The following is a 14,647-nucleotide window of genomic DNA, read 5'->3' as shown; positions in this document are numbered from 1 at the left end:
TTGGGAGTGACGTGGCCTTATAGCATGGATCCACATGGATGAGTAAAATACCAGAACTGCTTGGGAGATAAAACAAAAGGGAACTCTTGTGGGATATTAAGGTTGGAATGTTGGATTAAAATCATCAATTTAGCATGTTTCTGTTTTAGCACCAAACTGTTCCTCAATTTTTTTTTTGTTTTGGAAAAGTCTAGGGTACCAGTAATTTTTGTGTTTTCTGTCTAGTACTTAATCATCAAAAAGAAAGTGAGTGATTTCTCATTATTAGATGTAATTTCAATTACAAAATACTAAAATTGTTAACCCTAGCATTCTTTTTTTTTAGGGCTCCGTTTAATTTTACACTGTACCATAAACAATGAGCTCCTTCATTTGTTTCCACTAAAAAGAATGACAGAAAAGTTGTAGTCAATGTTTTCTAGATTTTGGAAGTATTTGTTTTGAGTCAGCCAAGAATGTAACGTATGAGTTGGAAGAGGTGTGACCGAATTCGAATGTGTTGTCACATTGTAATTGGATAGGTGCAAATATACTGCGTCAACCTTGTGTTATGTTGTGCCAAAGAATGAATACTTCAAATAAAAAGAGGGTAAAGTTCTTTGAAGATCATAACACGGTTGAATTGAATTGAAGAGTGTGAGTCATCAGAAAGAAGAGAAAGAAGGAATGACGTGGATTCGCCAGCAGCTCATGAAAGCTATTACACTCGGTTTGTTCCTCTACTCCAAGTCTTGTTTTTTTAGAGTACATACAATACAATTACACACACTTTTTCAGGCATGATTGTTGGGTCTGCACTGATAATATGGAAAGCATTGGTGTGTATGAGTGGCACTGAATCTCCTGTGGTGGTGGTTCTCTCTGGAAGCATGGAACCAGCGTTCAAGCGGGTATGTCATCTATCTCTTCCTTAAAAATTGATTCATTGACTTAGCTTATTATTACGTATGCAGGGGGACATCCTATTCTTGTATATGAGCAAAGATCCAATTCGCGCAGGCGACATTCTTGTCTTTAATGTTGATGTAACTTCACTCCATCCATCACTTTTCTATGCCTTTAATTTGCTTATTCGCTTATTATTTTCCTTTTGGTTATCAGGGGCGTGACATCCCCATTGTTCATCGCGTAATTCAGGTAACACAACACTCTGCTCTGCTTATAATTAGTTCATTAGTAACCCATCTCATTGGCCTTGTCATGAAACCACTCATCCAAAAAGTTTAAGCTATAACATTAATGGTTATATCTATAATACTCTTCCTCAAACAAGAGCCTCTTTTGGGTTAATTTTGTATAGGCCTTCTTTTCTCTTTTATTAGCAGTTATATATCTAATACTCCCCCTCAAACAAAAGTCTCTTTTGGGTTTGTTTGATTTTGTATAGGCCTTCTTTTCTCTTTTATTTGTCTTATGCTATTTTTCTACTTTTGGAATTCACCAAGAATCAAACTCTTGACCTTTTGGACATAAAGCTTTGATACCATGTCATGAAATCACTCATTCCAAAAGTTTAAACTGATAGAAAAAGGTAACATTAATGGTTATATCTCTAATAGGCCTGATCATTTTGAACTTTGAAGGTACATGAAAGACAAGATACTGGGGAGGTCGATATTCTCACCAAAGGTACTTGTTAAAACTTGGCATATTCTCACCAAGAAAATTAGTTTCTCTTTATATATTTCATGTGTTTGCGTGGTGTGTTGTGTTGGGCAGGAGATGGCAACGAGGGTGATGACAGGGTATTGTATGCTCAAGGTCAGCTTTGGCTACAAAGGCACCACATTATGGGAAGAGCTATTGGGTATGTATAGCTCATGTTATCATATTTGATTCATATCATCATTGCTTATGGTCTATGATACACGGACACGGGACACGATACGATACGGGACACGCGGACACACGAATTTTAAAATCTTATAAGATATAGGGACATGGTATGTATTTAAAATATAAAATAATTTTTTAATTATTTTTAATATCTTTTTTTAATTATATAAAAGTTTTTGAAATATTTTTTGTTTTAATAAATAATAATATATATTATTTCTAAACTCATTTTAAAAATACATGTTAAGAATAAAATTGGACACACTGACACGTGATGGTATTTAGGTGTGTCCAAGTGTATCCGAAGAAGAATTTTTTATTTTTTATTAAGACACGGTTGGACACGACAGACACACGTGTCGGACGAATGTCGATGAATATCGTGTTCAAAATGTGTCCGACAAGCGGACACGACAACTCAATGAAGTGTCTGTGATATATTTTGTTAATGCAGGTCCTTACCTTATGCTGGTTGGGTCACAATTATCTTGACGGAAAAGCCTATCATTAAGGTTTGTCTATGCAACTTGTTTTTGGTGAACCCCATAGTGATTTTCTGTGCTAAAGCTATTTCTTTCTTCATTGCAGTATGTCCTCATTGGTACATTGGGGTTGCTCATCACCATTTGAAGACGGCAAATAAAAATCAAAATAAAAATCAAAACCAAACCTCCTTATAGCTGTTCCTACTTGTCCACTTGTTCATTACACGTTGCTTCATCCAATGCCCTGATGCTACAGGATATTAATTGTCCTTTAATTTATACACAAATTTAGCTAATATATTGATGCTTTGTAAATTTTAATAAAAAAGTGTAAGATTGATTTTTTTTTTCATATATTAAGAGCTTCGAAAGAACTATTACTTTTTCATTCTTTTTCATACAATAAAAAAAGGTTTATGCTTTTTATGTTAATTTTCTGTGTGATGCATATTAAAGCAGGTCCAAAGCTATGGTAAGTTGACCCTGTTCGTATGGGTTACAAGAGAGGGGAATTCGCTTGCACACCCTGTAGCAAAGATGAAGAGCGCTGATGCTCTGCCAAGCAATTGGAGCAGCAACCCCCTTTCCCTTACTAATATATTGATGCTTTGTAAATTAAAAAAAAATGTGTAAGATTGATTTTTTTTTTTTACTTTTGCATATATTAAGAGCAAAGAACTATTTTTTTTTCATTCTTTTAACCCATACCTACGCTTCAACTAAATCCAATTTTGATATATAAACATTACTAAAGTTTTGTTATTATTGATGATTAATGCTTTGTTAGATGTAGATTGAGGTCCAAATTCAGTACACGTGTATAGTCTCTCTTTCCATAGATTAATTGCCCCATAGTCCATAAATATATTGTCGAGCAATGATATGGGACCAGTAATTTTTGTGATTATTAGTCATTTATTAGCCATCAATGGTAATTTGATGATTTCATCCAATGGCTCACATTTTTCTACTGGTTATATGCTAGTCAAAATTCAATAAAACTGCTGAGCCTAAACTTTTCCATATATTGCCAAAGGGAATGCTAAATAGAGTTGTGCTGATACCCTTTAAATTTGAGTTTTTTATTTGTTAACTTCTTTGCTTTTTTTTTTAAATATACATATATATATAATTTAAAGTAACAGTTTATTTCGGAAAAAAAAAACAAAAAAACAAAAAAAAATGAATACTCCTTTAACAAATTGTGCTAACAATAAGTAAGAAAGTTGAACCTAAAATGAGATATTCAATATATAATTAGTAGGTTGTGATTCAAGTGAAGTTATTTTTAAGAGAAGAGAGATTTGATGGATTTTTGAGAGTTGAGAGTTGAGAGTTGAAATACAGAATAGTATAAACGAGAATTTGTATTGAGAAAATAACGGCAGCGGAGAGTGAGAGAAGGGTGGGTAGTGGTGGCGGAAGCCCATGAGCATGAGCATTTGGATTTGGCGGCGCCCTTTTGTTTGCAAGTTGTGAGTTCAAACCCTATTCTTCGATTTGTTAGCTGAGTGTCTCTGAGATTACAAGAAGTACTAAAATGGAGGTTCTTCGTTAGTGCGATCTTTCTGCAAAACGGCAAGGGGCATGATCCTCCCTTATCATGCTCTCCCTGCGACCCACGCGCAGACTCTGCAATTTCTCCCCTGCCGCAGTCGCCACCGCAGCCGCAGCTTCTTCTGAATCAAACGCCAAAACCTCTCCATCAAAACCCTTGCTGGCCCCCGCCCTCGACCGCCTCAAATCGGAGCGTAATCCCGACAAGCTCTTCCACCTCTTCAACGCCAATGCTACCAACCCTATCCTCGTTGAGAATCGCTTCGCCTTCGACGACACCGTTTCGCGCTTAGCTGGCGCGCGCCGCTTCGACTACATCGAGCGCCTCCTTGACCACCAGCTCCACCTCCCCCAGGGCCGCCGCGAGGGTTTCGTCGTTCGCATCATCAAGCTCTACGGCAAGGCCGGTATGACCCAACACGCCGTTGACACTTTCTATCGTATGCACCTTTTTGGGTGCTGTAGAACCGTCAAGTCCTTTAACGCCACGCTTTTGGTATTGTCTAGCACCAAAAACTACGATAATTTTGTTGACTTCTTAGGAACTGCTCCTCAAAGTTTTGGCATTCAATTAGATATTTATTCTGTTAATATTGCGATTAAGGCATTTTGTGACATGGGCCAGTTGCAAAAAGCTTATTTGTTTATGCTAGAGGTGGAAAATCAGGGTGTTAACCCTGATGTGGTGACCTATACTACTCTTTTGTCCGCATTTTACAGGAATAAAAGGTGGGAGATTGGGACTGGTTTGTGGAACCGTATGTTGTTGAAAGGGTTGATGCCGAGTTTGGCCACCTTTAATGTCCGGGTTCAGTTTTTGGTTTGTATGAGAAGGGCTTGGGATGCTAATGCTACCATGGGTTTGATGCGGCGAGTGGGGATTGCGCCTGATGAGGCCACCTATAATTTGGTGATTAAAGGGTTTTGCCGAGCTGGTTTTATTGACATGGCGAAGAAGGTTTTCGATGCCTTATTGGGGGAGGGGCATAAGCCTAACAGTAAGATCTACCAGACCATGATTCATTATTTGTGTAAGAGTGGGGACTTCAATCTAGCTTACACTATGTGCAGAGATAGTATGCAGAAGAATTGGTTTCCAAATGTGGATACAATATGTATGCTGCTCAAAAGCCTCAAAGGAATTGGGCAGATCAATAGAGCAAGGACTATCCTTATGTTGGTTAAGAGGAGGAAACCTCCTTTCTCTTCTGATCACTTGACTGCCATGTGGTCCATATTGAATAGTTGAATTAAGTGGAATAGCTGAACAGGAAATCAGTTAGAAACAGAAACCTGAAAGCATCTCATATTCTTTGTATTCCATTCATTTATACATGTTGAAAAATTAACAAGCCTGGAATTTGATGGTGTTGCATCTAACAAGAAGTCAAATATAGTTATTCCCACTCAGTTTTGTGTACCTTCCTTAATAAAGTTTCATCAGGATGAAATTTCAGGAGGCAAATACAATAAAAACTCTTGTGTAAGTTCTATAGCGCCCTTTGCTCACCCAATTTTTTTATGAGTTCTGCTGTGTTTCTACCAGTTTCCCCTGTATAATACAAGCATCATTGGCTCTATCTCTCACACACATACACCATATTTGTGATTACTTACGTTGCTGACAAGTCTTGGATGATCTTAGAGCTATTTATGAGTATTAACATTAACCAATTAAGTGAATTTCCACTTGCATTGCCTGAAATCTGGAGTGGATTTATGTCCCATGTTTATTCTGAAGAATAACTTATTTTGTATTTTGGGTATAACTTCTGCACAATTGTGCCTGCATGAATGTATGTTATTGCATGGATGTAAATTTAGTTATTAAAATACTAATGTAATGTTTTCAGAATTGTGGTGGATATCACAATATTCATTTTTTATATCAATGATCAGATGTAAAACGTGGTAATAATATTCTTGAAATCAACATGCCAGCTACTTTAACATTCTCTTGTATATTTGATTATTATGGTGACATGCAGTAGGTAGACTTTTTTTTTTTTGTCTTAACTGCTCCTTCCTTCTTAAAACATCACTGTCATCTGCATGAACAGCATTGAATTTTGTGAATGAGAACACCAAATGCTTCAGCCATTTATGCTTTCCAAGGAGATCATATCAAATAGAAAGTGGAATGGATATCTGAGATTAGTTATTGAAATTGCAATTTGCCTTAGCAGCCTAGTACAATTTACGTGGTTTCTAATAATGACATGAAGGTTTTATTGATATTTTGAATATTCAAAGGGGATATCCTCCAATTTTTATTCTACTTAGCCTAAGGTTTGATATGCCTCTTGATCTGACATGTTTCACTATCTGCATTTGTCATGTAATCCATGCTCAATTTCATGTGATTGTTTTTTAAAACTGCAGCCGACCATCTATAGGATGGGTCAAACTTAACGGAGGTTGACGATGTAACATATATTGCAAGGTCACAATATAGGAAATTCAGCAAAAAGCTATGGAACATTCATTGGATGGCTTCTGTTCACTCTGCATTACGCGGGGTTGATGCTTCTTGTGGAAGGACCAAGTAGTTTATAGAGAGGGTTTCGTTTTTGAAACTTGATCTTATCTTCGTTGGTCTGATGTGCTTTGGATTAATTCTTCACCTGTTTTAATAAGCGCTTAAAGCTTTTGTGCTGATATAATTGCAGAATGTTCACCTGGTTTGAAGCTTTGGCATTCTCATTTAGGACTCAAGTTTTGGTTGAAGTGAATTATAGTACAATTTGCATCAGCCAGTGGCTGCAACGATGGAGAATGGAGAGAGCATTACAGCAAGAAATTACAAAATCAATGGTATCAGTTTTGTGATTACCCATGGACATTAGACATCTAGTGTGTAACAACTTGACCATCAATAGGAATAATAAAACAGGGCGAGCGGAGAAACAACTGCAGTTATTGATTTGCTGACAGTGCTGTTGGACGGTTGGAAGTTCCTCGGCTTAGATCATGAACAGAGGACATTCATATATTGCATGCAAGTACGACAATTACAACAACCTTTCACCCTATGATAGAGAGAGAGTTATTTACATAGGTCAATACCACCAAAGGATCCAATATTTCTATTGTAAATCATATAAACAAAGCATTGAAATCACACAGCACCAAATGTATGTATCTATAGTTGAGACGAAATTCTAAAATTCTAGCAAATTTTGTATGTAGGAGTGGCTACTATATGCAATGGAACTTGAGGAGGGCTTTTTTGAAATCTTAAATGAGGCCATCAAATAGATGAGTTTCATTTGGTTGATTTGGGTAAATCACATATTCAAAACAATTGGGATTTAAATTTATGCAAATACAACATTTGGAGAGATTGGATACATTTCTTCTATATAAATCGCAGATCATGAATGATTTATTCAACTAGAATAAGACTCTGTGTGATGTGCGAAGAGCTAAATTAACTATACTGTATAATATAAATTTTAAAGTATTATATTATTTAGGAATCAATTAGATAATATGTGGATTAATGTTAAATTTTTATACTCATTTGTAAAAATATTTATAATTTATATATATAACAACAAAACAACAACAAAACCTTGTCCCACTAAATGGGGTCGGCTACATGAATCAAACGACGCCATTGTGCTCTGTCATGTATCATGTCTACAGAGAGACCGTTTACATGTAGATCTCGTTTGACTACCTCACGAATGGTTTTCTTAGGTCTTTCTCTGCCTTTCGCTCTTTGTCCATCTTCCATCTCATCCACCCTCCTGACTGGATGTTCTATCGGTCTGCTTCCCACATGTCCAAACCACCTGAGACGCGATTCAACCATCTTTTCCACAATGGGTGCTACTCCAACTCTCTCCCTTATATCTTCATTCCTTATTTTATCCAATCGCGTATGGCCACTCATCTATCTCAACATCTTCATCTCTGCCACACTCAGCTTATGTTCGTGCTCCCCTTTAGCCGCCCAACACTCCGTACCATACAGCATAGCCGGTCTTATAGCGGTGCGATAGAATTTACCTTTAAGTTTTAAAGGCACTTTTTGTCGCATATAAAACCAGATGCACTCCGCCATTTTGACCAACCTGCTTGGATCCTATGATTTACATCCTGTTCAATCTCTCCATTATCCTGTATGATGCACCCAAGATACTTAAAACTTTTAACTTTTCGTAGGATGTTTTCTCCAATCTTCACCTCTATATTGGAGTTTTCCCTTCTCAAACTAAATTTACATTTCATATATTCCGTCTTGTTACGGCTTATGCGCAGACCATACACTTCTAGAGCTTCTCTCCATAACTCCAACTTCTTATTTAGGTCTTCCCTTGACTCTCCCATAAGGACGATATCATCGGCAAAAAGCATGCACCATGGCACAGGCTCTTGGATGTGCTCTGTGAGTACTTCCAAGACTAATGTGAAAAGGTATGGACTTAAGGATGATCCCTGGTGTAATCCTATACCAATAGGGAATTCCTCTGTCACACCACCTTGAGTCTTCACACTAGTTGTTGCTCCATCATACATGTCTTTAATTGCCCGAATATATGCGATCCTTACTCTCCTCTTTTCTAAAACCTTCCATAAGACCTCCCTTGGTACCCTATCATACGCTTTTTTCAAATCAATAAACACCATATGCAGATCCCTTTTATTACTACGATACCTCTCCATCATCCTTCTTAATAGGTATATCGCTTTAGTGGTAGATCTGCCTGGCATAAATCCAAATTGGTTCTCTGTTACTTGTGTCTCTTTTCTCAACCTCCGTTCTATCACCCTTTCCCATAACTTCATAGTATGACTCATAAGCTTAATCCCTCTATAGTTTCCGCAACTTTGTATATCCCCCTTATTCTTGTAGATAGGTACCAAGGTGCTCTTTCTCCACTCATCAGGCATCTTCTTTGACCTTAAAATCTCATTAAAAAGCTTGGTTAACCAGTTGATGCCTTTTCCTCCAAGACCCTTCCAAACCTCAATCGGGATATTATCAGGTCCTACTGCCCTGCCATTTTTCATCTGCTTTAGAGCCTCTTTTACCTCGAAGTCTCGAATCCTTCGATAGTAGTCAAAGTTTTGATCTTCTTCCCTTGTGCATAATCGACCAAGGCTCGGAAGAGTCTTCTGTCCCTCATTAAATAACTCGTAGAAGTAGCTCTTCCACCTTTTATTAATCTTCTCCTCTTGAGCCAACACCTCTCCATCCTTATCCTTTATGCACTTAACCTGATCCAAATCTCTCGTTCTTCTTTCCCGACTCTTTGCGATCCTATATATACATTTTTCTCCTTCCTTCGTGCCCAAAGACTGGTAGAGACCCTCATATGCTCTTGTCCTTGCTTCACTTACAGCCACTTTTGTCTCTTTCTTAGCCGCCTTATATTTTTCCCAGTTATCTGCATTGCGGCATAAAGACCACTCTTTAAAGCATTCCCTTTTTATCTTTATCTTTTCTTGTATACTCGCATTCCACCACCAGGACTCCTTGTCTCTTGGTCCTATTCCTTTAGATTCACCAAAATTTTCTTTTGTTGTTCTTCTAATAACTTCTGCCATCTCCCTCCACATCTCTTCCGCGCTTCCATTCCCATCCCACTTTGCCTCTTCTCCTACCCGTCTTAGGAAGCTTCTTTGTTCCTCACCTTTCATCCGCCACCACCTCGTCCTTGAGTTCTTGGTATGATGTCTTTTCCTCAACTTTTGCTCAACGCGAAAATCCATGACGAGCACCCTATGCTGTGTTGTCAAACTCTCTCCCGGGATAATTTTACAGTTAATGCAAAATTTCCGGTCGACTCTCCTCAACAAGAAGAAGTCGATTTGAGAGCTTGTCATGCCACTCTTATAGGTTATAAGATGTTCGTCTCTCTTTTTAAAACATGTATTTGCAATGAGAAGATCAAAAGTTGAGGAAAAGTCCAAAATAGTTTTATCCTCGGCATTGATCACCCCGAAACCATGGCCTCCGTGAATACTCCCATATCCAGTCACTTCTCTCCCAACATTGCCATTTAAATCTCCTCCTAAGAAAATCTTATCTCCCAAAGGTATGCCTTGAACCAAACTCTCTAGATCCTCCCAAAACCTTATCTTGTGTTGTTCGTCCGAACCCACTTGCGGTGCATAGGCGCTAATCACATGGAAAGCACCTCCCTCCACCACAAGTTTGATAGAGATGATTTGATCTCCCACCCTCTTGACATCCACTACGTCCTTCTTCCACTGCTTATCCACAATTATTCCGACCCCATTCCTATTCTTCACCTTTCCTGTATACCAAAGTTTGAAACCAGAAGTATCCAACTCCCTAGCCTTTGCACCAACCCATTTCGTTTCTTGTAGGCACATAATGTTAATCTTCCTCCTTGTCATGGTGTCCACCACCTCCATGGACTTTCCTGTTAGAGTGCCTATGTTCCATGTCCCAAATCTCAACCTTCTATCGCTTCGACCTTTACCTTTTCCTTTGTGAACTAGCTTATTTACCCTCGTCCGTTCACGAAAACGCGAGAACCCTTGCTCATTTAACACTACATCCGGGCACCGATGCAGCGGCTCTTGCTTCGACACCGTACTCGAGCCATACGGCGCGTTGCTTCCGGGCAACGACCTAGCTTTAGCGCAATAATGTCTTTGATTCATGTCATGGGGGTTCGGCTATATTTTTATGTTGGTTGCCGAAGACCTAACACAACCCTCCTCCTTTATCCGAGCTTGGGACCAGCTATATACCGCAAGTGTAACATAGGCGGAATTTTATAATTTATATATAATTTAATATAATTATTTTAAAAAGCCAAAAAAAAAATATATATATATATAACAACAGAAGTCTTGTAGAGTCGGCTACTTTCTATAATATTGACTTATTTGTGTTTTCTAATATTTTTATATAACAGAAGAATTTCTCATACACTATTATACTTTATCATAAAAATTTAAATATAATTAATACTAAGAAGATAATTTTTTTATTTGTTTGTTGATAGTTTCGAGTTGATGGTATTGTATAGTGTAATTTTGAAGTTTTTTTTAGTATATTTGGAGATAATTTAAAAAAAATAATTGAGAATAAAAATACAAAAAATGTAGTATAACATTATAAATATACTTTATTAATAATGATATATTAGAATATATCCATAATAAACAAATATTGTTGTGTTATTATACACTTTAAATTTTTGTAATTAAAAATTGTTATGATTATATTTTTAATATAGATATTAATTATATTTAATTGTTACTTTTTAATTTAATAATGAAGTAATAATAGGTATTAAATTTAAGAGAAAGTATGAGAAGTCAATAAAATATTTATACAATGTGTATAATGGAGATTTATGGAGTATTAGAGATATAATTATTAGTGTTCCTTTTTTCATTAATTAAAAACTTTTGGGATGAGTGGTATCATGACATGGTATTAAAGGATGATTATTTTAGATAGTATGAAAATATTTATTTTGTAACTCAATAACCCATTATATACATTGTATAAATAGTCCATTGTCTCCTTGACGGGATCCTAAATTTAATTATATTTTGTAGCTAAGAAACTTTATAGATGAATCACACATTAACGTGGAAATGAGTCCAAAATAATTAGCTCAGTTGTAACAGAATCTGGTTGAACAATAAATCAAGCAGCTCCAAGAAGAGAGCTTGTCTTTCACAAATGATTGGCACCAAAACACTCAAAATCCAATGTCAAAGGCCATCCTCGCTCGAATCAAACCCCGTAACCGCCCCAAAGCCACTACCTTTACGCCGACCCGCTTCAGTCCCTGCATCCACAACCTCGTTATTGACGCCGTTCGAATACTGGCAACCCACGCCCAATGGCAGGACTCCCTCGAGTCTCGCTTTGCAGAATCCGAGGTTCTAGTTTCGGACGTTGCCCATTTCGTTCTAGACCGAATACACGACCCCGAACTGGGTTTGAAGTTCTTCGACTGGGCTAACTCGAGACCCTTTTCTTGTTCCCTCGATGGCTTTGCTTATTCCTCTCTTCTTAAGCTCTTGGCAAGATTCAGAGTGTTCTCCGAGATCGAGCTAGTTCTGGACAGCATGAAAGTTGGGAACTTGAAGCCTACCCATGAAGCTTTGAACTCTCTGATTCGAGCCTATGGAGATTCTGGGATGGTTGATGCTGCCCTACGGTTATTCTATACAGTGCGGGAAATGCATGGTTGTTTTCCCAGTGTTGTCGCTTCTAATTCGTTGCTGAATTGTTTGGTCAAAAGGGGGAACGTTGAGGTTGCAAGGAAGCTGTATGATGAAATGCTTGTGACAGATGGTGGCACTGGTAAGGTTGTGGATAACTATAGCACCGGGATAGTGGTTAAGGGTCTATGCGACTTTGGGAAGGTTGAGGAAGGTAGAAGGTTGATTGTAGATAGATGGGGGAAGGGTTGTGTGCCCCATGTTGTGTTCTACAATATGATTATTGATGGGTATTGCAAGAAGGGTGATCTCCAAGCTGCAACTAGAGTTTTCAAGGAACTGAAATTGAAGGGATTTTTGCCAACGTTAGAAACTTATGGTGCTATGATTAACAGTTTATGCAAGGAAGGGGATTTCGTGACAATTGATCAACTTATGAAAGAAATGGTTGAGAGGGGATTGAGTGTGAATATTCAAGTGTATAACAATATTATTGATGCTCAATACAAGCACGGTCTGGTGGCAAAAGTAGCTGAGACAATGAGAAGGATGGCTGACATGGGCTGTAAGCCGGATATTACTACTTACAATATTATGCTTAACTTTTCGTGTAGGTCTGGAAGGATCAAAGAAGCTGATGAACTTTTAGAGAGGGCAATAGAAAGGGGATTAATGCCTAACAAGTTTAGTTATACGCCTCTTATGCATGCTTATTGCAGAAAAGGGGATTATGTTAAGGCATCAAATTTGCTTTTTAAGATTGCCGAAACAGGAGAAAAGCCAGATGTGGTTTCGTATGGAGCTTTTATCCATGGAGCCGTTGCTGCTGGGGAAATTGATGTTGCAGTTATGGTACGGATTAAGATGATGGAAAGGGGAGTAATTGCTGATGCCCAAATTTACAATGTCCTGATGAGTAGCCTCTGCAAGAAAGGGAATTTTCCTGCTGCCAAATTGCTACTTTCAGAAATGCTTGACCAAAATGTTCAACCAGATGCATATGTTTATGCCACCTTGGTAGATGGATTAATTAGGAATGGTGAACTTGATGAGGCAAGAAAGCTTTTTGAAGTCATAATTACAAAGGGTATAGACCCCGGTATTGTTGGGTACAATGCCATGATTAAAGGTTTTTGTAAATTCGGAAAGATGGTAGATGCTCTGTCATGCTTGAATAGGATGAAAAATGCACGTCATGCTCCAGATGAATACACTTATTCCACATTTATAGATGGGTATGTGAAGCAGCATGACTTGCAAAGTGCACTCAAGATGTTTGGGCAGATGGTGAAGAAGCTCAAGCCAAATGTGGTCACCTACACGTCCTTGATCAACGGATTCTGCAATATAGCAGATTTGGGCAGAGCTGAAAAAGTTTTCATAGCAATGCAATCTTTCAATTTGCAGCCTAATGTTGTCACATACACTATACTTATAGGGGGATTCTGCAAGACCGCTAAACTTGAAAAGGCAGCAACATTTTTTGAACTTATGCTGACAAATAGTTGTCTCCCAAATGACACTACGTTCCATTATCTGATAAATGGTTTGACAAATAATACAAACGCACTGGTTCTTGTTGAGAAAAATGAGTCTGACAAAGATTGCAGAACCATGCTATTGGATTTCTTTGCAGTGATGATATCGGATGGATGGAGCCCTGTGATTGCTGCTTATGATTCCATTATTATTTGTCTTTGTAAGCATGGAATGTTTGACACTGCTCAGTTGTTGCAAACAAAGATGCAGAGTAAGGGGTTTCCTATGGATCCTGTATGTTTCAGCGCTCTGCTACATGGGTTATGCCAGAAAGGTAAATCAAAAGAGTGGAGAAATACTATGACTTGCGACATAAGTAAGATTGACCTACAAACTGCTGTTACGTATTCCCTGATATTAGACAAATACTTGGGTCAAGGTATGCATTCAGAGGCTTCGGTTATTTTGCAGACCTTGATTGATGACTCCAGGGCTTCTGAGCCTCCTGCAGAACATGATCTAAAGGTTATAGTAAGATAGGGAAGGAGGAAATGTAATATATAAATGTAATATACGGGGAGTTAGAATTTCAAAAAAGATGACCCTTCCATATTTTTTATCTGGATTCTGCCATGCTTGAGGACAGCATCCATGAAAGAAACAATGCAGGTTTTTCATTCTATAATTATTTTTATGAAGACGGTGTTTAGTTCACTCCGTGCTATGAATTGAAGCATGGGAAGTGGCTACCTGTAAAAGCAGAGCAGAGTCTGGAATGATATAAATTATACAGCTGCAATATATACTTGGCTCTCTTCCATCTTAGATTGGCAGCTACTTGGTTAATAGTCAGTTGGTCACTCATGGATGGTGAATATCTCAAACACTTTGGAAAATAAATTTGAAATTTCTGATTTTTCGTAGAAATGGTAATTTGGCAAGTACATTTGCCAATGGCCACTGAAACGTGCTGTGATGTCATGTGCATTATCAAGTTTATTACATTAAATTCAACTAGTTTAGGGCATTCGATATTTCAGTAATTTATTCAAGAATCTCTAAACTATATTGCATTAATATTAAAAATAATGATAGTCGTTTTAATTAAGACACTTGTTATTAAA

General features: G+C 37.7%; 3 protein-coding genes across 4 annotated transcripts; all 3 read left to right on the top strand.

The window, feature by feature from the left end:
* Positions 1-572: 572 nt before the first annotated feature.
* On the top strand, positions 573-2,753 carry LOC130941772 (uncharacterized). Of its 2 annotated transcripts, XM_057870361.1 has the most exons (8): positions 573-709; positions 778-890; positions 954-1,025; positions 1,102-1,137; positions 1,584-1,629; positions 1,720-1,807; positions 2,291-2,348; positions 2,425-2,753. In XM_057870361.1, exons 1-8 carry the CDS (start codon positions 667-669, stop codon positions 2,464-2,466), a joined length of 498 nt encoding a protein of 165 aa, XP_057726344.1. In that variant the 5' UTR covers positions 573-666; the 3' UTR covers positions 2,467-2,753. The 2 variants fall into 2 exon arrangements, with proteins under 2 accessions (XP_057726344.1, XP_057726345.1); XM_057870362.1 differs by lacking the exon at positions 954-1,025.
* An 829-nt stretch (positions 2,754-3,582) lies between these two features.
* LOC130939201 (pentatricopeptide repeat-containing protein At1g80150, mitochondrial) lies at positions 3,583-7,201 on the top strand. The gene is made up of 2 exons (XM_057867323.1): positions 3,583-5,361; positions 6,261-7,201. The coding sequence occupies exon 1, from the start codon at positions 3,925-3,927 to the stop codon at positions 5,125-5,127; it is 1,203 nt and encodes a 400-aa protein (XP_057723306.1). The 5' UTR covers positions 3,583-3,924; the 3' UTR covers positions 5,128-5,361; positions 6,261-7,201.
* Positions 7,202-11,513: 4,312 nt separating this feature from the next.
* On the top strand, positions 11,514-14,328 carry LOC130941331 (pentatricopeptide repeat-containing protein At1g52620). The gene has a single exon (XM_057869800.1). It carries the CDS (start codon positions 11,586-11,588, stop codon positions 14,061-14,063), a length of 2,478 nt encoding a protein of 825 aa, XP_057725783.1. The 5' UTR covers positions 11,514-11,585; the 3' UTR covers positions 14,064-14,328.
* Positions 14,329-14,647: the final 319 nt, after the last annotated feature.

This window comes from Arachis stenosperma, chromosome 7, assembly GCF_014773155.1.
Source record: "Arachis stenosperma cultivar V10309 chromosome 7, arast.V10309.gnm1.PFL2, whole genome shotgun sequence".
NCBI classification, from domain to species: Eukaryota; Viridiplantae; Streptophyta; class Magnoliopsida; order Fabales; family Fabaceae; genus Arachis; species Arachis stenosperma.
The sequence above is the reverse complement of the archived record's forward strand: the minus strand, read 5'-3'. Positions and strand labels throughout refer to the sequence as shown.